Source organism: Pseudorasbora parva, chromosome 10 (genome assembly GCF_024679245.1).
Source record: "Pseudorasbora parva isolate DD20220531a chromosome 10, ASM2467924v1, whole genome shotgun sequence".
In the NCBI taxonomy this organism is placed as follows: Eukaryota; Metazoa; Chordata; class Actinopteri; order Cypriniformes; family Gobionidae; genus Pseudorasbora; species Pseudorasbora parva.
The window spans coordinates 19,729,168-19,751,790 of record NC_090181.1 but is presented as its reverse complement, the minus strand read 5'-3'; the positions used below and the strand labels follow the sequence as shown (position 1 = coordinate 19,751,790).

General features: G+C 38.5%; 1 protein-coding gene across 1 annotated transcript in view; it reads left to right on the top strand.

The window, feature by feature from the left end:
• Positions 1-22,623, top strand: part of crim1 (cysteine rich transmembrane BMP regulator 1 (chordin-like)) — a 153,902-nt gene that overhangs the window by 54,342 nt on the left and 76,937 nt on the right. Inside the window, exons 3-4 of the mRNA XM_067455424.1 lie at positions 19,606-19,848; positions 21,265-21,385. Coding sequence (XP_067311525.1) covers positions 19,606-19,848; positions 21,265-21,385 — 364 coding nt within the window. The remainder of the gene's footprint in view (positions 1-19,605; positions 19,849-21,264; positions 21,386-22,623) is intronic.

The following is a 22,623-nucleotide window of genomic DNA, read 5'->3' as shown; positions in this document are numbered from 1 at the left end:
AATAGGCTTCATTTTGTATAATTTCATATTGTATTTCTTTTGAGTTTGGACATGTGCTTTGGACATGTCGAGTTCTTCATGAAATGAATGCTGATTTTCTCTTTTTATGCACATACAGACACACACACAAGGAATAAACGCAGAAATGAGGAGAGTTCAGCGCTCCTTGTAATGCATGGGTGTCTCACGTCTGTGCGGCACTGTGAGCTCAGCCGTCAGGAAATGAGTGTGATCTTACGGGTCTGCGCGTCCTGATGAACTAAAGTAAATAAATAAATAAACAAAGGCCGGCGGTGATTGTGCGGAACAGCCACCTGGGGGTAAAGTCATTCCCGCTATGCAGATTACAGGCAGGACTACGCCTGGGAATGAGGCTGCATTATTCATGGAGACTTCTGGCGTAGTCAGAGACAGATTGATCCTCACCCGGCCTGGCTATGGGCCAGAGAGCCGCAGATCTCTTTCGGTCTGTCTGTCTGGTTTCTCTTTCTTTTCTGTCACCGCACTCCATCTGTGTTTTTTTCACCTCTCCTTTTCCCACTATCTTTGTACTGTTGTACACCTATCACGCTCTATCCTCTGCCTCTGTTTTCTTGCGGTTTTTCGTATCTCCTGCCTCCCACTGTGTCTGAGTCGTTTCCCTTTTTCTGTCTGTCCACATCTTGCTTTCTCTTCCTTTTGAACAGCTATGGTGTCAAACGTCTAACAGACAGCGGTCCGACTGTCAGAGAGATGATAGTGTTTGCGAGAGGAGCATTGCTCAGCATTTAACTGCAATGCAAAGTGCGCCACATGCCCACACGACAAGGCCTGCAAGGCACATGCATCTCTAAAGAGCCGCTTAGTTACGGAGAAGTCAAGTGTATTCAAAACCTGTGGTTGTTCTCAGGTGAAAATTACATTTGATTTAAGTACTTTTAAGGTAGAAGAGTTGGAGAAAACCAGTAAAAAAACAATTAGGACCTGTTTACACCTGGTCACTTCATGCTTTTTTACTGATAGGATAGCTATACAACTTGTTAAAACGTTTCCATTTACACTTGACCACATAAATGTGTCTCTGCAAAACAAATATAAATGCGAGCTTCGATTCCCACGATATATGCAAAGTTCACATCAACGAAAGCAACGGATATGAGCTGCATTTTATTTATCATCAGCTAATTTTAAGATCACGCGATAGGATAGCGCTTCAACCAACCGGAGCAATGAAGGTGAAACAGAGCTTGTTGATAGATTAAACATTCGACGTATCCGGTCGGCAAAACTCCGAACACATCTTCCCTTTTTAAGAATGACTTCAGTGCCGTTCTTTGTTCTTTTCTCAGAGAAAAGCGTATGTTTACTAGAAGCACGCAAACGCAACTCGGCCGTCATTATGGCCCCGCCCACCGACTCTATACACGATGTGATTGGCCTGGCAAGAGTTTGGCGATTACAGCTCAGAAGGGTATTGAGAGTTGCTAGACGACACTTGCGGGCAGATTAGATTTGCTCCCGCTAGAGTGCGGCTAGATTTCTAAGCTACCTCAGACCACCTCTTGAAGTGGTTTGAGGCACAGCCTGATTTTGTTGAGTTAAACAATACACTATACTACCCAAGGGCTAGGTAAATATAAGGCAGAACACATGTTGGGTTTATTCAACCCAGCATATTGGCTTTTTTAAGTAACCTAGCATAATGGATTTATTCATTTTTACTATAAATCAAGCTTTTTCTTAAAATGAATGTTTACAGATTAACTTAAAGGTGCCCTAGAATGAGTTGAAAAAATATTTTAAATTGTTTTCAGATATCTACATAAAGGGTATGGGGCTTGTTTAAGGGTTAAATACGGTTACCAGATACGGTTTTACAGGTCCATTTACAACCCCAGAAATTGTCCCTAGGATGTAGTGGTCTGTTTTTGCCTTATTTGGAAGGGTCATGAATATTAATGTAGAGTTCGGATCTGATTGGCTGTTTCACTGCGCAGCTCAGTGACAGAAACACATCTACCATATACTGTCAATCATGGAGAGAGTATGCATCTAACCTTCTTTGATCCTGTTTCTGACTAAGATAAAGATTTGATGAACAACAAATTGCTTTGAGATTGGAAAGGGATGCTTTTGAGTGGTAAGTTTAGTCCTAATTTTCAATAAGACCTGCAAAACTTAACGTCAGTATTATAACTTCAGTCTACATGTAAACTAGCTTATAACATTAACTTTACACATTAACTCATATCGTCAGCAGTCACAACTTTGTTCTTAGCATTTTAAAAACATTTTAATCAGTGTAATGCGTCACCGTTAGATTTTACAATGATAGCTTCTTCACTTTGAATCACAAACTCAAACGTTAATCAGCGAACTGGGTAACGTTAGCGCACAAATAGGTTTTGTGTAGTACAGTAGCCTACAGGGTTTTTACTAACTAAACAAATGGACGATGCCTTGTCAAATTATTACCGTTTCAACTTAAGTGGTGGAGATGATCGAGTGAGCGATCTGTAAGCAAATAAACTAATATAGTTAGCTCCTGAGTTATGTGTTGTTGATAAAAAAATAGCCTATAGGCTAAATTATAATTTTATCCGACAAAAGGGATTGCCATATGTATCTACTGTTGTATTTTGTAGATTTGTATGACAGCACTGGCAGGAAATAATATTAACTTTGACATTTGTCATACTGATGTATACTACTTGGAGTTTCCTAATGTTACTGTACTAGCATCTTACGTTGGATCTAGACAACACAGGGGATATAATATAATACTAAACTCTTGTTATTCAACTATGCCATGGTTAATAAAAAATTTCATTCTAAGGCACATTTAAATCTTTAAAATACTCTACACAACCGCTGGTTTGCAAGATTATACCTGATTAGTCGACATATGCTGTGATTGGCTTCATAACCTGGCCATAAATAGAGTGAACAGCTCCAAGGACATATTTCAATATCTTATATTCTGTGTCTTTTGGAATAAAATCATAAAATGTTATGCACGGGTGAAGAAATGCACCAATTTGACAGAGCTGAGAACTGCTTTCTCCTGAAAAGGTTACAAAAAGCCTGCAATAAAACTGTTATGTCTGACCCAGGATCTGAGTAACACAACTACCCAAACACTTGGTTGTTATGTCGGACCAAGGCGCTGAATAACTCGAAAACTCAAAACCCAAACACAGAAAAAATAACCCCCCCAAAAATGACCCAAAAGGTTCAACCCAGGATTTGGGTAGAAAAAATAACCCAATATTTTTAGTGCGTATTTTCCTGGGATAACATTCCTGTCTGAAAATGTATTCATAACCATGTCCCCCCACCCCTACACCTAACCCTATCTATAACTTCTCTCTAAAAACCAAATGGAAATGATAGGTGAATAAAACTGCTGTAGAAGCTCTTAACCCTGGTTGTAAGCCTGAACTTGAAATGAACTGTATGTCCCTCGAATCTGATTGCTTGATTGGAATGTTGTTCTAGGATCAACAAAGATGTTCATCCAGGAACATGTTGCACTTACTGAAGTCATGTTCTGCTGGTTTGGGTGATTGGATTTAAATCCATCTCTAAAGCGTTTCAGAGGGCATTTACACCTCATCTTTTCACGACCGGTTTGATATCTGATATCTATTTATTTGAACGACATGTGCCATCTTTTTAAAGCAGCATGAAATATGTAGTATTTCACATTGTTAATCCATTTCATCCTGTATGATGTAAAGATCTTTTAAAGATTAGACCATTTTGTGCATCAGTTGTCCTTTTTTCACATGGTCAAAATTTCCCTTACATTTATTTTACACTAATTTCTAGTTTAGTGACTTAAAAGAAGAACAAAATCTTACATTATTATTGTTTTTTATGATGTTTTTTTTTTATGTAAAACATAACATTTTATGGCCACATTTTCAGTGTGGCCTCCACTGTATAAAATTGTTAACATTTATAACATTTTTAATCCACCTTATCGGCTGTAAGTATCTCCTCACAGCAGTGGCTATCATTCTGTCACTAGAGGAGATCGCTCTTCAGTCAGCACTTTTTTTCCGCAAGCTATGTTGTTGATCTGTTTGGTGCTCTAGTAAGGAGACTCTCAACCTCTGAGGTTAAATGCTTCTTAGCCTCAACCCACAGATCGCCCACTCGAAAATGGAGAAAACTTTCTCTATCTGGTAAGCTGTGATCTCATTGGATGTCTTTATATAATTCCTAACATTCAGGGTGCAAGAAGAATTAATCTCCAAATTTTTGCCAGCTTAACTGACTAATCTTTTTTTTTTTTTTTCAGTCAAATGTCATCTGACTAGCATGTAAAATGACCAAAAAGTTGGCCTTTTGTTGACAAAGTACAATACAGAATATTAAGGTGTTCTCAATGAAATATTGTTTTCTTGTTACTAGAGGCCTCATCGAAACTTCAAGAATTCAGTGCTTTCAATTTAATAAGTAATTTCTTCCTTGGAAGTCGCCATTGTAGCAGCCTGGGAACTTGTAAACACATACTTTACTTGCACCCTGACTCCCAGAGGTTCAGATTAAAGCTTGCAGTTTTGAAAATGCTATTGCTATTTTGTGTGCAATATACATAAAACATTCTATAAAAGGTTAATGGATGGTAACACATTTTCTTAGCAAGATTATCTTCAAATTACTGCTGCCCCTTGACAGGAGATGGACATAACGGAAAAAAGTGCTTATTCGTACTACAGTACCTTTTTCCTGTAATTCATTCCTTGTCCAGTTCAAACACAGTCCATTTGATGCAATTTTTGTCATCATTAACTGATATAATGGTAATACCAACATACTGATCTGACACTTTACACTTTAAATAAGATGACTTCTTCTTTTTAATCCCAAAAACTCTACATTTAAAAGTGTCTTACTGTAAAAAAAATGTCCCATTAGATTTCAGTTTTTCACTGTATATAGTGAAGGAATTTACCATTAACAATTTAAAAGATTTTTACTGTAGCACCTTTACTCTTTCCCCACCAGTATTTTAAAAAAATAATAATAATAATAATAATTTGCCAGCCTCTTATTTCAAAAATTTAATTGCCCCCAGAATATTTTCAAAAGTGAGATTAGAGCGTCTGCTTTTAAAAACAAACCTGTTTTATTCTAGCTTAATGCATTCTTTTTTCATGAACACTTGAATGTGGGTAAGTTTCAATAAAAAAGCTACATTTTAAGCAAAAAGCTGTGAAAATCACTTTTTTGTCAATGGCTACATCCAGATTGTATACAGAATGATAATCAAAACAGATGGAGTAGATAAAGTCCATTATCACATCTGAAGCTTGTACAGTCCTATAGCTCGTCCTGGGTCTACTTTTTATTTGGTTACATTAGGCAGTTTTGGTTTATATGCTGTTTAATACTGCTACTCACATTATTTTACTTATGCATCTGGTTGCTTGTATCGCTTGTTTCTGCTCCTTTTATGCCTGTGTTTTGATTTGGAGATGTGCCATAGCACCCCCTACTGTATAACAGTGAAAACACAGAAAGCCGGAAAATTCTATCAATGGAAGCAGTCTCATAAATTGTTGAAGTTTCCGTACATTTTCCTTTTACCCTTAAAATTAAGATATTTTTTTGTTTGTTGTTGTTGTGTAAAGTACATTTCAGGCCTAAGTGGATCCTGTTAAATCAAGTAGGATGATAAGCGGCCATTGGTGACACCAAATGGTCCCACATTTAGCACCTAATTCGGTGAAGATCTGTCTTTATAGTTTGCAGGGCTCTTGACAACACAGCGCAGTGCAGTCAGCTCTAAAGACCCAGTGATAAACAAAGAAACCATGTTCTCCAAGGGTCTTGTAATCTGACACTCCACAAGAAAAGCTGCTGAAGGGGCTAATGGGAGCACAGCATTGACAGATAGACATGCTGTTGTTTCAGACACTCCCTGTGCTGGGCGTTAATCCTCAGCGGTGACCAGATTGTCACAGAATAGAGCTTATGTGAAGTCGCAAAGCCACACCTGGCGACACTCCCTCCCTGTCATCCTGTGTTCTCACAGCTTTATTCCTCCGCACAGTCTGTTCCGAAACAGGATCTGCTTTCAGGGTAATCTTTTACATGTTTAAAACGGCTTTTTTGCACCAGACAGTCCTCCATATTTTGCTATCTTTTTTGTGTGGCTTTCTTATTTGAAGACACGTACCCCAAAGAGCAGGTACTTACGAGAGAACTGCAATAATCCTTTCAATGGCACTTAGCTGACTGATTCCCCATCAGTGAACTGTAATGTTGAGCTTATTGTCTGGTAAAGAATCCTGTATTGTGAAAGAAAACCAGACACTGGGTCAGTGTTTGTGCCATTTAATGGAGAGTAAACTGCTCAGTGGGGTGTGTGGCTTACACAGCGAAGGCGAGTTATCTGGCTGTAAAACCGGTCCCTGAACTCCCCTCAATTTTCTCTCTCACTCTCTCGCTCTTGTTTTCTCATCGTCTGCTCGACCAAACCATCTTTCAACCAGCCCCAGAGGAACTGAACTATAGCCTTGTAGAAAATTAACTTTTACACCGCACTTGTTAATGCGGGGTAAATTGAGAATTTGCAGGACATAAACATGTCTTACAAAACTGTATTTAGCATTATTCTCGTATGAATTTTCAAAAGCAACATTTTAAAAGTAGTACGCACGAACACAACATGTTCCACCATCGACATCAGTTTACTTACAATTGCCAGCTATAAAGCATCTGCGGGCGCTACTGTTAAACTGTTTGCATTCATTTTTCTTGTTTACAGTCGTAAGGTGCCAAAATGTTATATATAGTTAGCGCTGTTTCAACCATCAGGAGTGTCTGTACACAAAAATTCATGCTGCATCTAAATGTAGATGCCAATTTTTTGAAGTGTGTAAGTGACAGGATGCCATCTGTCGTGAAAACATCCCATCAAGTTCGTTGCTAAAATATTCTCTTCGGGTGGCGTAGTGCCAGAAATGTCATTATTCAGAGTTTTTTTTTAGTTAAACTAGCTGACAACAAGGTGAATGTGACATGTGAAAGTGACATGCAAAGGCCAAATATGGCAACCCATACTCGGAATTTGTCCTCTGCATTTAACCCTTCTAAGTTAGTGCACACACATTGAGAATCAAACCTCTCTAACCATTAGGCCACGACTGAACCAGGGTGTTAGGTGACTATTTCAGGTAAATTTGCCATATAAACCATCACATAAATCTGGTAAACTGGCCACACTGCAAAAAAATGTTCTTCTTACTTCCTACTAGTAATTTTGCTAATCTTGTTTCTAGTTAAAAATATCTAGAAAAGTAAAATGACATAAGATATTTTTGCTTGTTTTATTAAAAATAAAATCAAAATGAAGTTAGTTTTTTTGCTTAAAGCTACACTGTGTGATATTTTCCCCCTCTAGCGGTAAAAAGGTATATAACCATCCAGTGAATATTTCTGTTCCTCTCAATTCTGATTTCGTTTTAACTCCTACGGTGGACGATTTAGTCCAAGATACATGGCAATCCTCCTCTACATATTCAACACGGTGCCATCGAGTGTTAAAACGCGAAAGGCGAAGCTTGAATATAAAGGTTTGTCCCTCTTTGGCTAATGTACTTTCAAGATGGAGGGCCAACATGGCGACCGGCATTCGAACCCCTCACTCGTATGTATTTTCAATGGCTTATTATAAACTTGTATATACATTAGTAAATATACATTAATGAGCACATATATTTTTAAAAGAACTAAGTGTTTTTAACTAAGAATAAACTAAAAAAGTTACACAGTGTAGCTTTAAAACAAGCTAAATGATCTGCCAATGGGGTAAGAAAAAATTATCTTGTTTCTGACTGAAATCTTTCTTGTTTCTTGTTTCTTGTTTCCATCCTAAACAGAAATAAGATTATTTTTCTCACCCCATTGGCAGATATTTAACTCACTCACCAAATTGTTATACTTAGCAGAACTTTAAATGCAGAGCCTGCTTTTAAGGCCCAAAGTATACTTCAAGTTTGCAACAATTACAGTCAACTTGAAAAGGGAATTGTGATTGTCTCTTGTGACGTACATCTCAGTGAAATGAATTCTTGAACAAGAAAAAATCTAGGGCTGGACTTGACTTTGTCCATGGGGAATTGATTAGATGGTTGTGGTTTGCTATTGCTCATGTGATCTCATGTGAGTGGCATGTTGTGCCGCCCTTACGCCAGTAAAAACATCATCAGAAAAAAGAAGACACTGCTGCAAGAGGTAGGCAAAGTTTTTTTGAAAGCAAAATATCATTTTAAATCATTCAGAATGATAGAAAAAGAGTTCTTTATGAAGTCATAAGAAATGCATGGTTCACAGTGGACTCCATCCTTGGAAAGTGAAATATATCTCCCTCACACAGCAACCTTTTTTCCCCTGCCTAATATTGTAGGTGGTCATCTTGAAAATGTGTTAAGATGTTCCTCACCTTAGTGTGTGAGGGCTCACCAAACACACTTGTAAATGGTTGCCAAAGAAACGAGACACAGGGACAAAGTTTTGCTGTAGTCCATATGGATGCTCGATGATGATGATGTGCTAACAGCTCCTCTGAGCATGGAGTGATTTTCGCAGCAAATGTGGACCGTGGTGTAATGCGCGTGTGCGCTGGTGCGTATGTGCTCTTCAATCACCCCTGCTGCTGGCTGGGCATGCATACTCTACAGATGTGGACCGTTAGGCTCATCAAAGCCAGATGTGTGTAATGGGATGGTTGGAGTGTGTCAGCGATGTTCTCCAGGGGCAGGGTATTGTGAAGTGTTTGGTTGTTGGGCTGTAGAGAGCACTGTCTGACTGTCTCAATTAGCCAGCACCGGTAATGAGTCATCGGAGAGCCGTATCTATGCACTCTCATTTTGATTCATTTCTCTTCATGTGTCTCTCCACTGATTTAGTCTGAATATGGTGTGAAAATATGAAAGCGCATTCGACTGTCTATACACTCCTAAAAAATAAAGGTGAAAAGGTTCACATTCACAATTCCCTACATTAGTCCTCAAATAGTTAATTTAAAGGAGTGACTGAAAATGAGTGAGTAAATTCAGACACTGATTGCGCCGGAAGGGCTGACACTTTTGCACAGTTTGTGCTTGTTGTAATCATTTGAAACTTTGCAAACTGTCAGCTCCAGAAGTAATGAGACTATTTTGAACTCTGTGATGGAAAATATCATGTATAAACCTTAACAAAATAAACTATTTTATAATTAAAAACGGATTTATACCAGTATGATATTCCGCTGTACCCACATTGGACCAGCAGTTTGGAAAATGGATGGATGAACAATTCAGCCATTTTCTGGCGACACGCACAAATTCTTTCGGCACAAGCCTCACAGAGCATTGTGGGTATTTTATAGCTGTTGAGTGTACATCGGTTACACACTCATTATTGCAGTGCATTATGGGAATTGAATGAATGGTCTCAATAATGTCCACTACGTTTTCAAACACAGCTACAAATAGCTGTCGCCTCAAATAGTGCCCTATTTAATGCGATGGGGCGCAAACACAGCGTACCTTAAAACGGTCTCAACCGGCATGCCAGGACCCACTAGATGGCCTCAGCAAACCTTAGGCCTTAAAATATTGGAGAGAAATAGTCAAGAACCAGTGCCTTAAAATGTCTATGTTTTTAGCTCACTGGGTTCTGGAACACAGCTAAACTCACTCCCGTGTTAATGTGCTTTAACTGCACGCTGTGTACAGATGTGCCTCGATTCTTTCAGAGCAGCTTCCATCAGAGAAGAAAAACACGAACCGTCTCAAATCTTTCCTCATTCATGTTTGCCTTAGGCTGGGAAGGCTGATCTTTCACCTTCCTTATTTACATTTCATCAAACCACTCTCTGTCGTTTTGCATTTAAATAGATCGCTGACATGTGGGAAGGTAGATCAGAGTTTGACTGATGTTCTTAATTAATTTATACATGATATAAAATGAAATGCTTTTTGTGGTTTTTAGCTCGATGATTCAGAGATGGAACTTTCCCTTTCAAAATGTACTCTATGTGCAAGGAAAAGCCCGTGTTTAGTGCAAGCTGCAGGTATTGCATAAATTCATATTAATTTTCATTACATGCTTTTTTAGCTAATTTCCTGAGAGCTCATACATAATACTTTACAAAATGGATAGGTACATTTCTGGAATAACATGAAGGCCAAAACAGTATTTCAGGCATGCTAAAATAAATTACATAAAAATATTTTTTTTTTTACAAATTATATATATATATATATATATATATATATATATATATATATATATATATATATATATATATATATATATATATATATATATATATACACTTACTCCAGTCTTTAATGTCACTTAAAAGAAATATTCTAATATGCTATTTTTGTGCTCCAAAAACATTTTATATTATTATCAGTTGAAAACAGTTATTCTACTTAATATTTCTGTGAAAACTATATATGTAAAAGGTCATGGTAATATAAGAATATTGTTTCAGAGTTTCAGAGCTGACAATGTCCTTGTTAGTAAAATAAAAGCTTTTATAGACACCAGGCCCAGAAAACGAGGCTCTCAAATCAACGACGTATTAGAAGGGTGAAACGCCGCCTCTATGTGTACGCTGCTTCTGTAGCCCCACCCACCGACTCGTGGAGCTAAACTGATCGCGTTACCAAGCAATAAACACGCTGAAGAAAGCAAGATAATCGTTTGTAAGACATATTGAGATTAAAACACACTGCTGTGACTTCTATATTGGATCCAACAGGAATGGTGCGGGGAGTAAAACGTGTTTTTTTATGGGCGACCAGGGGGCTCGGTAAAGCCCAACATGTTTTCCAAACCAAAACGTAAGCATGTCGGCAGGCCGGTGAAATAGTGAAATAACATTCATTTCTTGAATTTTGTTGTTAAAGGCCCGCTGAAGTGCCTTGAAACGCACCGCATTATTCAATGTGTTGACATGATTTCCCCTCAAACGGCTGCACCTGTTAGCAGCTCCTCCCCCTTTTTGAAACAGCCAATAGCGTTTTGTTAATAACCCACGTCAGTTTGACTAGAGCCTTTCTGTTTAGTAAAGCCAGTTTCCTCTAACAGTTTATCATCATAATCTCTTACATGTTGCTTTGAAATACAGCATTCTGTGCAGAGTTCAAATGGGTCCGATATTATTGTTGTCTGCGCGACTCGCGCATATGATGACACTGCGTTCTCGTGTCTCTAGTCAATGGCTCTAGTCTCCAGACTTTGTGTGTACGTGAAACTAACGTGAAAACAGACTTCTTTCCCCTTAACTGAAAGCATATTTAGACTGAATAGTTTCCTATCACATATATAGTGTGCTTTGTGCTGTTCACCATGTAGAAATTAGTAAATGTGTTAAAAACTGACCGATTTCAGCCGCAGCTTCAGCAGCGTAGGGGGCGGGCTTTAGATTCTGGAGAGCATTTGATTGGACAGAAGATTTGATGAGATAGTGAAGTCTGCAATGATGTCGTCAAAATTTGTAATTCAAAACCCAGCGTTCAGGAGAGTCTCTTAAAACCAGTGTAGAAAATAGCTTATTACTTATTCATTATGAAATTTATGAATGTGAAAAACACAAACATCATTAGTAGACCTCACACAACAGAATAAAAAAATTTAAAAGCCAGTTCGTGACACCTTTAATGATTAGGAAGTTAAAAAAATTAAAAATTAAATATTTGAAATCCTCTGGAACATTATAAATGTCTTTACAGTTTTACTTTGGAATAGTAGCATATAAAATATACATGTTATCAATATATCACTCACCACTGCACATCCACTGTTTGAAAGACCAAGGGAACCAACAGATTCAAACAGTCACTTATAATATATTTATATATAATTTGGTTTCTACTAAATGTTGGCTATTTTATATGTATACTGCATATTGTTTTAAACTGGAACTAGTGATCATGAACACTATAAATCCAGCAGCATCCATGATATATATATTTTTTTTTCTAATGTCTTGACAGATGGATTTGAAATATTAGTTTTTGATGTAAGCCTGTAACGTAAAGTTCTTGTGGGTTTTGATTAGCTGACTCATTTGTGATGTAGGAGGAGAATAATAGAGTTTTACAACAGGCCTGAAGTCATCACAAATTGAGATTCATTCTCCAAACCAGAGAAAAAACATGACATTTAACAGTGTGTGAGGGCTGTCGAACAGTATCGTAATGCTCTTGCATGAGCACAGAAATGGTGTTGTAAAAGTAATTATGTAGTCGTTAAAGGTGGATCTAGCACTGTATCCAGAGCCGTGTTTTTAAAGTGCTAGGTCATTTTTTAAATTTGTTGTTTTGACATATAATTTTTTATATGGTTGGTACCTCCTGGAACCATTGAAGCTCTTCTACACCAAATCTATTTTGGAGTCCAAGACTGTTACTTGAACTTGTTTAACAGCAGTTTGTTCAGTTGTCTAAATCTCCACGGACATCATTCTCTGCCACTTTTTCCCTTGTCTCCCTGGGTCCATAGGACTTATTCTGTGGAATAACAAGTAATGACTTTACAGTGCCAAGCCAACCTGCTGCTCTCAGCCAGAGTCCTGTCTCCATCAATGACGGCTGATTTGATGATGTGCATTGAAGAACAGCTTTTCTGTAGGGAATAATTATGAACGGTGTGTCTTTTTATCAGTTGAATTTCTGGTCTCTACGTAAACTAGCTCAATATCGCACAATGATCAATGTTTACATTTCATTCCCTGATGTTTCAGCCATAGATGTAGAACTGTAGATTACCTGCTGGTATCTAAATGGACATTACCATCTTTTTGTGCGCTCACACTGTACCAGGTGTTTCTGGACAACATTATGGTGAGAGGCCGGAGATGAGAGGTGTGTTCTGTCGCATCTCAGGAGGTGGAAGTATGATAAGCCCAGGGGTCGAGGCTGCTCCCAGATTGAATTTATATGTAACAATCTGTTTCCATCTCAGCAGCAGATGCCTGGCAACCACATCCATGTGATCAGTGGTGAACAGCTGTCATTGTCAAACGAGAAATCACAGCAAAGGTTGTGAAGAAAAGCATGAAAAAGGAACTGAGCCATACCTCTCGTTGTAGTGGGGGAGGGGCACATTGTGAAGAAGTGTTTTTCCCATGAGGATACAATTAATAAGAACCATTATGGCCCAGCCAGCAGTAAAGCACTGCCAATGGATTGGCTGTGATGGTCAATTAGTCAGGGTCCAACAACCTAGTAGTCAGTATGGTTGACTAGTTTTTCTAGATCTAATATATTTTCTTAAGTTTGGTGTTTTTAGGTGCATTTGTTTTATCTTTTAGAGGGAAAAAGGACAAAATAAAAGAAAAACAAACAACAAAAACAACAACATACAGTCACATAAACCAAAGAACAGTCATTTGGTCACCTATACATTCTTACATAAACATATTGATAGAAGTGTATCTCAAATCATCCAGCAGGTAATAATCATTTCATAGTCTTAAACACATTCCATTTTTCTCCTAATCAAACTTAAGACCAGTCAACTAGTTAAGGGGGGGATGCTGTTTCATGCATACTGAGCTTTTTACACTGTTAAAGACTTGGATTCCCATCCTAAACATAGACAAAGTTTCAAAAACTAAGTTGGACATTTGATGGAGTATTTCTGTATCAAAAATACTCCTTCCGGTTTCTCACAAGTTTCAAAGAGTTTTTTTTTCAAGTATGGGTTGGCTTGAAGTCGATAGAACGGAAGGCCCTTGTATGGGCCGTACAGGCTCTTCTCCCGGAAAGGTGTGCGTGACTAGATGCACGCAGCCCATAAACACTGCTCTCAAGGTGCAGCAGATCCACTAGTCCGTGCAACACGTCTGTCATGCCGCGCGCCTATGGGTGACATCAAGCGACTTCAACGCTTCAGCACAGCATTCCGGGAAGGCAGCGCTGCATTTGAACCGATTTGAACGCAGAAATGAGGGGAAGCGTCACAACATACGCTTCGGTCGCAAAAGTGGAACTCCACGGTCTCTGCTGTCACAGGACTTCACAAAATCAACAGTTAACTTACCAAAGAAGTGTGTTTTTGACGGAGCGGTCCCAACAATAAATGTTAACGGTCCTGCTTTAGAACTAGGCGGTGAGTAAAACTGCTTCAAATGTCTGTTGTTGGCTATCCTTGCGTAAGTAAACATCAGTAAACAACACGATCGTGTATGTTCGTGTACATTGATAAATTAACGTTAGTTAATTTATCAATGGAGCATGCGATCTATGGTGTGTGTTTAAATACATTTGTTTAGCTGACCACTATAGGTGTCAGTTTGTTTATTGTAAAACCACTCAAACATAAACCTAGCGTTCTCACAAAGCGTGCTTCGTCATTCAAATGCGCTAACGGTTTCTCCACGGTTGTTCTATGTATAACGTTACACTAGTCTGATGTGCAAAACCGTTTTGCTTGCTACTGCTAAGGTTTAGTCGCATACAATAGTCCATAAACCGAATCATGTCCTCATAAACTGCGAGTAAAGACACACAAATGTTGACAGGCCACTAAATACAGTACATACCACAGAGACGGACGTCCTGCTGTTGTTCCTTCTCCTGTTCAATTTATTTCAGCCTCTGGATCTGATTCTGGATCATATATGTATTAGTTGAATCTGATAGCCATGGTTTATTAAGGCTAACGTTTTCATCTCCACGCTTGAGGATGTCAGCTTTCAGAAGCTCTCGTGCAGTAGCTGCGCGCTCATCATTCTTTAGCTCCGCCCACACGATACGCCTCCAGGCGCTCGGTTTTTTCCGGAAAGACTCGGCACAGCCTATATTTCTTTTATAAATATAATAAAACTAAAGACTTTTCTGAGATATGAAGGATGCAATGCTACTCTATAGGTACTCAAGATTGACATGAGATTGACTGAAACTGAGTGTTTCACCCCCCCTTTAAGGCAACCCATCGACTAGTTAATTTGGCATATTTACCGAAGTCAGTATATAAGTGAGTCTTGATAACAGTGTGTGTTGTAGTTATATTGAGTTCTTAAATGTTTTCAGCACACAATTAAGGGGAAGTCAATTGGGGCACAATCCTTTTTTCCCTCACAATCCTTTTGGGTTAATTTTTTTCCCTAGATGTATGTTTAGAACACAACAAGGCCTGGCTGTGCTTTGAGTATAAGACCAAATTAAAGGCTGTTTATCTAAAGCAGTACACTCTTGAGAGAGAGAGAGAAAACATATAGCTAAAGCTGTAAGATAGATTTGTTGATGTGTTGGGAATTGTTGAATATTTTGAGAATGCTAGGATGGTTTTAGCAGAGAGGATGTACAAATGATGAAAGGTGGATGAAGGAGCTTTCTTTTGTGGTTGTTTCTCGGAAAATGTTAAAACGGCAACTTGAGACCCATATAAAAATATGAACTTTAAATGAACTCTTACAATTTTATCCCCTATGAAGTCATATCCACTTGGAAAATGCAAAATTCTGTAGCTCAGCGGGTAGCACGTTAGAAACGGTAAGGTCACGCTGAGGTCATGGGTTCGATTCCTAGGCAGCACGTGTACTGCATTAATAAAAATACTTTGAATTTATTCTCTCATTTTCCATAAAAGCGTCATTTTAATACTTAAACTAAATGTCACAACCATCACTGTAAGATGTTGTGATAATCTGTCTCATTTAGTGACTGTTACATGTGGCATCTTTCGACACTTCTCCGTGTCACTTTATTCACTTGTCTCATTTTCACCCATCACACCTTCATTAAGTCATTTCACATTCAAGTGCCATTTGCCAGCAAACAAAAAATAATGCCGTCATAATTGTCCTTAAATCACTGGTGAGAACAACAGGCCTGGGCGCTTGTATAATGACACATAAACACAGTGCTTAAAATAAGAGGAGCTTTTTAAAGAGGTATCTATCTTCACTGCTCTTATTGTGATTTTACAAGCATTATGTTCTCTCTCTGTCTATCATTTGAGGTAATTACACCCTCTCTCTCTCAAAAGAGGAGTACCTCTATAGAGGACTCTCCTTTCCTAACACATCATAACACATCAAAAGGCAATAATAGGCCATAGCCTTTTTGTAAGACATGCATTTCATACATCACATATGATTTTCATACAAGATCAAACAAAGCGGTAACAGTGTGCTTAATGGATGGAGTGCATCGCCTTTAATAAGTTCAGCTAGTTAATTAATCAGTGCCAGAGTAATGCTTACGTATGTAACCTCAGTCAACAAAGTCTTTGGTTTTGCCCTGCGGTCCATTTTTTTCTTCTTCTTCTTGCTTTTCATCAGTTTAGAGCAATTGTTTGATCATTATATACTTGCATTTCTGAGGGAAGGGCTCTTGGCATCTTTTAAAGGGATAATTCACCTGAAAATTAAAATCATTTACTTATCCTTTTGTTCCAAGTATGTGTGACTCTCTTTCTTCCATGGAACATAAAAAGAGATATTTTCAAGACTGTGACGGTTACTCTTTGTGTTTTTTGCATTCAAATTTCAAACCAGCTTCATGGGCATGACCTGTACAGTATTGCCAAAGCACTGACCATTACATAAGAAATGGAATTTGGAATTTAGTGAAATAGTCCGATCTGATGTTGTGATAGTAATCACAGGGAACAGTCTCTGCTCTCGCGGCTGCCATCTCTGTCTGTGTCGTCCTCTCTCTATGGCCAGACTGTGGTCACTCAGCCTGTATTAGGTTAAGGTCTTTCTCACTGTCTTTCACACATTTCAGGTATTCTGCTGTTTTATAGTCTCTTTTCATGTGTAAATATAGTTCCTATTCCTTTTCTATTCAATGCAGACTTGAACTTTCAAGCTTCAACATGGATGTTTTTCTTTAGGTTGACTCACTCACAGAATCACAGAATGTGTTCTGGGGTGTACTAATTCTGAGTATTATTTATCAAAATTCTTAAACTTGGCCTTTGGTCTTCTCTGCACGGCTACACGACGTGTGCGTTCATGAGTTCACTTTTTTCGCCTATAGAAAGCACATAGTGGAAAAAGGGCCCTAGCATTCACCCGGTGCAATGGGAAGCGTTGTTGCCGCATTGCTATTTTGAGGCAACTGAAATCGACTGCGCCATTGACCAGCATTATTCTGACCAAACTCATTCGCTCCATATCTGCTTTGAGGCCCTCCCTTCGGGGCGCAGGCTGCGTGTGCCTCTGGCTAAAAATAATATATACAAAAGATAATTTGTTCCTTTGGTGGTGACTGTGTTAAACCAAAGTCTTATTTAAGGTATTGAGGTGTATTTATACATGTAGGTGCTTGTATGCATATGAGAGAAAGCATGTATTATATTGTAATGGTTTGATATTTACTACCTACATCTTAATGTTTTTTTTAATGGGGACAAATGTGTTTTATGTGATAGTGTGGATGTATAGTATTGCCAGTGTCAACCATGAATTTCTGTCCATGAAAACTGAACAGGCATTAAAGTTACATGAAAGTAACATACAACAAAAACCTGGTCTAAAGTTATTTAAAGGACGCGTAAGTAAAATGTGCCTATAGGCGGGTGCACAACCGCGTACACTCTGCACACACAGGGACACACAGATAACCCCATGTAAATAGCGAATCCGCCATGGTGAAAGCATTTTAAAATGGAATGAGAGATGAGACTCTGATTGGTTTAATCAATGCATGTTACACCCAAAATATATTTTAAACACAAGCAGAATATATATTTTTAAATCTCCTTTTGTGTTCCATAAAAGAAAGGAGGTCATACAGCATTAGAACAACACCAGGCAGTAAATTAGGTTGAATTTTTCATAAAACTGTACAATACAATACATAAAATATATTGATTGAAAAGCCACAATATGACCCCGATCTCTGACTCTGACTTTACACAGTCAGATGCCATGGCTGTCTTAATACTGCTGCCTGTGTTTTAACATGTAGTGCTGGGTCTAGTGCTGCTATCATTGCTATCACAGAACACTAGCAACAGGAGCATTACAGCATGCCAGCCATTTCTCTCCTGCTGACATTTGCCATTCATTCACATTCACATCAGCATGAGTTTTCTTTTCTGTGGTTCTTTTTATTTCTCTCCCATGCACCTTTTCAAAAAAATTCTGCCTTTCTTTGTTAGCTTGTTGTTCTCTTCTAAAGAATGAATAAAAGCAATCATGCCTTGAATGAAGGAAGGTCAAATTGAGTGTGTTCATAAAACGCCAGACTTTGACATGCATGGTCAATATTCGGTTCAGAATAAGGGAGTGAACTACTGCTCATCGTTCTGCCTGCTCAAGGTAGTCAAATGTCAGTCAGCCCCACTTTATAATGTCTTTTACTAGGAAGAATATTTACTTTTTATGACACATGCTATTGCCAGGTAAACTGAGAATGATATGGCCAAAAATATTCTTTTTTATTATTCAGCAATTATCCAGTAATCAAAAGGGACAGTAAAGACTGTTTAAAATAAATGCACTTAAGCAGCACAACTGTTTTTTACATTAATAATAATAAGAAATGTTTCTTGAGAAACAAATCAGCATATTCAAATAATTTCTGACGGACCATGTGCCACTGAAGACTTGGTTAATGGTGCTGAAAATTCAGTTTTGCCATCACAGGAAAAAAATCATTTCTATAAAACATTAAAATAGAAAAGAGATTATTAGTACACAATTGATTATTTTTGCTTGTTAAAGGGATAGTTATCCCAAAAATTGAAATGTGATGTTTATCTGCTTACCCACAAGGCATCCACGATATAGGTGACTTTGTGTCTTCAGTAGAACAAAAATAACAAAATGTAATCACTTCCGGTGAGGTAGATCAATGCACAAGATCTGGCTTAAGAGGCAGAAGTGATCTCTCGCGTGTATCTCTACGCCAGATCGTGTACATTGACCTCACTCACTGGAAGTGATCACGCGGTGAAGGCTGTTGGACATGAAGGCTGAATGGACATGGTTTGTGTTGTTTCTCACACAAACCGATTGTTTTGTGTCTTAAGACATCAGTGTGTCGCATAAACATCACATTGTCATTTTTGGGTAAGCTATCTCTTTAAGCAAAAGTTGTTGTTGTGTTTTTTTTCAGGCACATTAAAAGATTTTACCAACCTCTAACAACATACATATTACAATTAAACTTTTGCAAGTTAAAGTTTTGTTCCTCCCCATGTAAAGTGGTTATTTAGATGATATTCCCATGCGTATTTGTGACAAACAGCATGTCAATGTGTCACAGCCCATATAAATGAAGAACTAGTCTGTCTCTTGGTGAAATGGTACCTGTCAGACAAAAAAACATGAAGATAAATACCTTGTGTTGTTGTTTTGGAGGGTTTATGTGAGAAATTCGCCACATATATATCGCCACATGGAGTTTTGAGTTAAAATATGTGGCGTGACAGAGGTAATCTTTAAAAGCTTTGATTTTTTTATTTGAATCACTTCCAAGTCATGCACTTTCATCAGTGAGAAACTAACAATCACTTTTACAATTCAATTTAAACCATGTTGCAGTTTCTATTTCATTTACATTCCTGTTTTCATTCACAGGAAAAGAATAACTATTAAGCTTAGCTGAACATCATAAATGACCAGACTTGTGCTCTTTTACTCTTTAGAGGAAAGACCAGACTGCTCTAAGGCGAGGTGTGAGGTGCAGTTTTCTCCACGCTGCCCTGAGGACTCCATATTAATCGAGGGCTACGCTCCACCAGGTGAATGTTGCCCCCTGCCCAGCCGCTGTGTGTGTAGCCCAGCCGGATGTCTTAGGAAAGTTTGCCAGCCCGGGCACCTCAACATCCTGGTATCCAAGAGCTCCGGCAAACCCGGCGAGTGCTGTGATCTCTACGAATGCAAACCAGGTAAAGAAATACAACATTTAGTTAAGTGTTAAGATTTCCATTTTCACACCATGTGATTTGCAAGTGAACATCAACCAAACCAGTTCAAACCTGTCTTAACCAGCACGGTATAAAGGAATATTTTACCCAAAATGTGTTTATAATAATTCTTCATTTTTGGCAAAGTAAAGATTCTTCTAAGAGAAAATCTAACAACATGCATATTTGGAATTGCATCAGGGTGAGGATATGATGACAGAATTTTCATTTGTGGGAGACTATCCCTCTACAGTGTTCTTTCTAATATTTTAAACGTGCCGTCTCAACTTTTATTGTGTAACAGAGGCTAGCTAGTAGTTGCTGTGTGAATAAACCTCACTCCTCTGATCTCAAGAGATGCGCTAGCGACTGACACTAGACGTTCCAGCCTTTAGCCTCCTTGTTAGAGCGTCCAACTCTCATGCCGGCAGACCCAGGTTTGAGTCCTACTTGGAGCAGGCGGTTCGAACAAGAGGGGTTACATTGGTGCCGTGACCTGGATGGGAGTGAGGTTTAGGGGTGTGAGTGTAACAAAGGCCAGCTAGTAGAGATGCGCTAGCGACTGATGCTAGAGGTTGCAGCCTTTAACCTCCTTTTTAGAGTGTCCGACTTTCATACCAATGGGCCTGGGTTTGAGTCCCGCTTGGAGCAAGCGGTTCGAACAGGAGGGGTTACACTTGCAACATCAACATTTTTTCCTGCTAGAATTATAGATGGATTGTTGTGGAGTCTTGGGGATCCACAGCAGGGACCTGATAGTGATGGATTTGAATTCTTTGCAGGTCATCTCAAGATACTGTCACAGTACCTTAATTTTAATATATCTTCTTCTGTCATGCTATATTTTACTGCAATATGGCAGCCTTGAGCAGCGAGAGCCAATTGGCTTCAACAAACAACAAAAAACATCTGAAATTAATTTCCCAATACACTATAGAGAGTGATTTCGTGATTTGGAGGTTTGCCAAAACATTTGAGACATGCTAAAGACATGGGCTCTTGAAAATTTGTTTCTGTTCAAGAGGCAGTTTAGTAGATAGGACACATGTCTATGGGGGTCTTATTGGGCACAATTCATCAGTGCATGTTATTTTTTAATATGTCATCTAAATGTAATAATAACCTGCCTCTGACACTGTCATTAGACGGTGTTAACCTCCAGCAAGTGCTTTTTATGTTTTGTTTTGTTTTGTTTTGTTTTGTTATATATATATATTTTTTGTTATATATATGTCATTAAATCCACATTATATGAACTGTTTACTGCACAGTATGTGATAAAGTCTATGATGTGAGATAGCAGGCAAATCTTATGCTTGGAGGAGAGTTTGATGAGGTGTGTTCATTAGAGGCTTTGATGAGGAGTGATAAATGTTTTATCTCTTGTTTTGTGTTCAGTGTTCAGTGTAGACTGCAGCACAGTAGAATGTCCACCAGTGAAGCCTGTCCAATGTCCGGCAGACAGCTATGAGACTCAGGTCAGACTGACAGCAGATGGCTGCTGCACCCTTCCTACCAGGTAGGTATCTCACACACACAGTTTAGGTATGTCTCATACTCAATTCAGGCATTTTAGGTATGGTTTTTGTTACATCTCCCATTCACAATCCAGGTTAGACTGTTACATCCGTCTGGTGTTCACAATGGCCCTCATTTATCAATCTTGCGTAGAAAACGGCTTATATGTTGGCGTAAGATTATGCTTACACTCCTCACACCGCCTGATTTATGAAGCTGTGCGCACCTCTGCAATCCAGGTGTGCGCAATACTTGCCCTTGATAAATGCCGCGGCTGAAAACAATCGTCATTAGAATAACACGCCCCTATATATTCAAGTCCCCCCCACGCCCTAATTTTACGCCATGGACACACGAAAGACGGCAAAGAAGCGAATCTTCTCCGACGTGGAGCTCGAGCGCATCTCAATCATTTTACTAGTCCACTAGTGAGGGCACTGATTAGGACATAAGTCAATGGGCTGACTCCCTGATCAGTGACCTGACTACTGAACTAGTGAGATGATTGAGACGCGCCCATCGAGACCATCACCAGGGAATTGGAAAAAAGCGAAAAAAATTTATTTGAGAGTTTAAAGAGTGGGATTAAAGGCACCCACAAAAACAAAATGTGGACCTAAATTACGAGTACTGTTAATAGTGTGGGGGTTGAGAAGCACACTCCAGCAGTTTAAATAGCTGTTTGGATGAGAAATTATCACAATGCATTATTTTACAGAACGTGTTTTGAAACGATTAGCATTTAATTTCCTATCATGGCACATGTAGGCTATTGGGGTGTACGATATGATGATGATGTGATGAGGAGTACCATTCATTCACATTAATAATTGCATGACAATTTGTAAGATTCTTATTATCATTATGATTTTTATTATTAATGACGCTCATTGTTATTTAGAAGAAGAATGTCGTTATTATTTATTTTATTATTATTATTTAAAAGAAGAAGAATGTCATTTTTATTATTTTGTCAGTCTGAATTATTTTCAGTCCCAGTCCGTGCGCAGCTGCCGGGCCTAACCCTGAAACGTCAGGTAAAGCGCACAGCCTTGCAACTGGAGGAATATATGCCTACAAATCAAATGCTTGGTATCACACAAATTAAACATTGAAGCCCATGTTGCACAAAAATAAACACTGAAGTTTATAATCACTATGTTGTTGTTGTAGTTTTTTTTTACAGTGGGTCATAATATAGCATATCTTTGTCAGTGCGTTTTGTGGTGTTAGGAATTG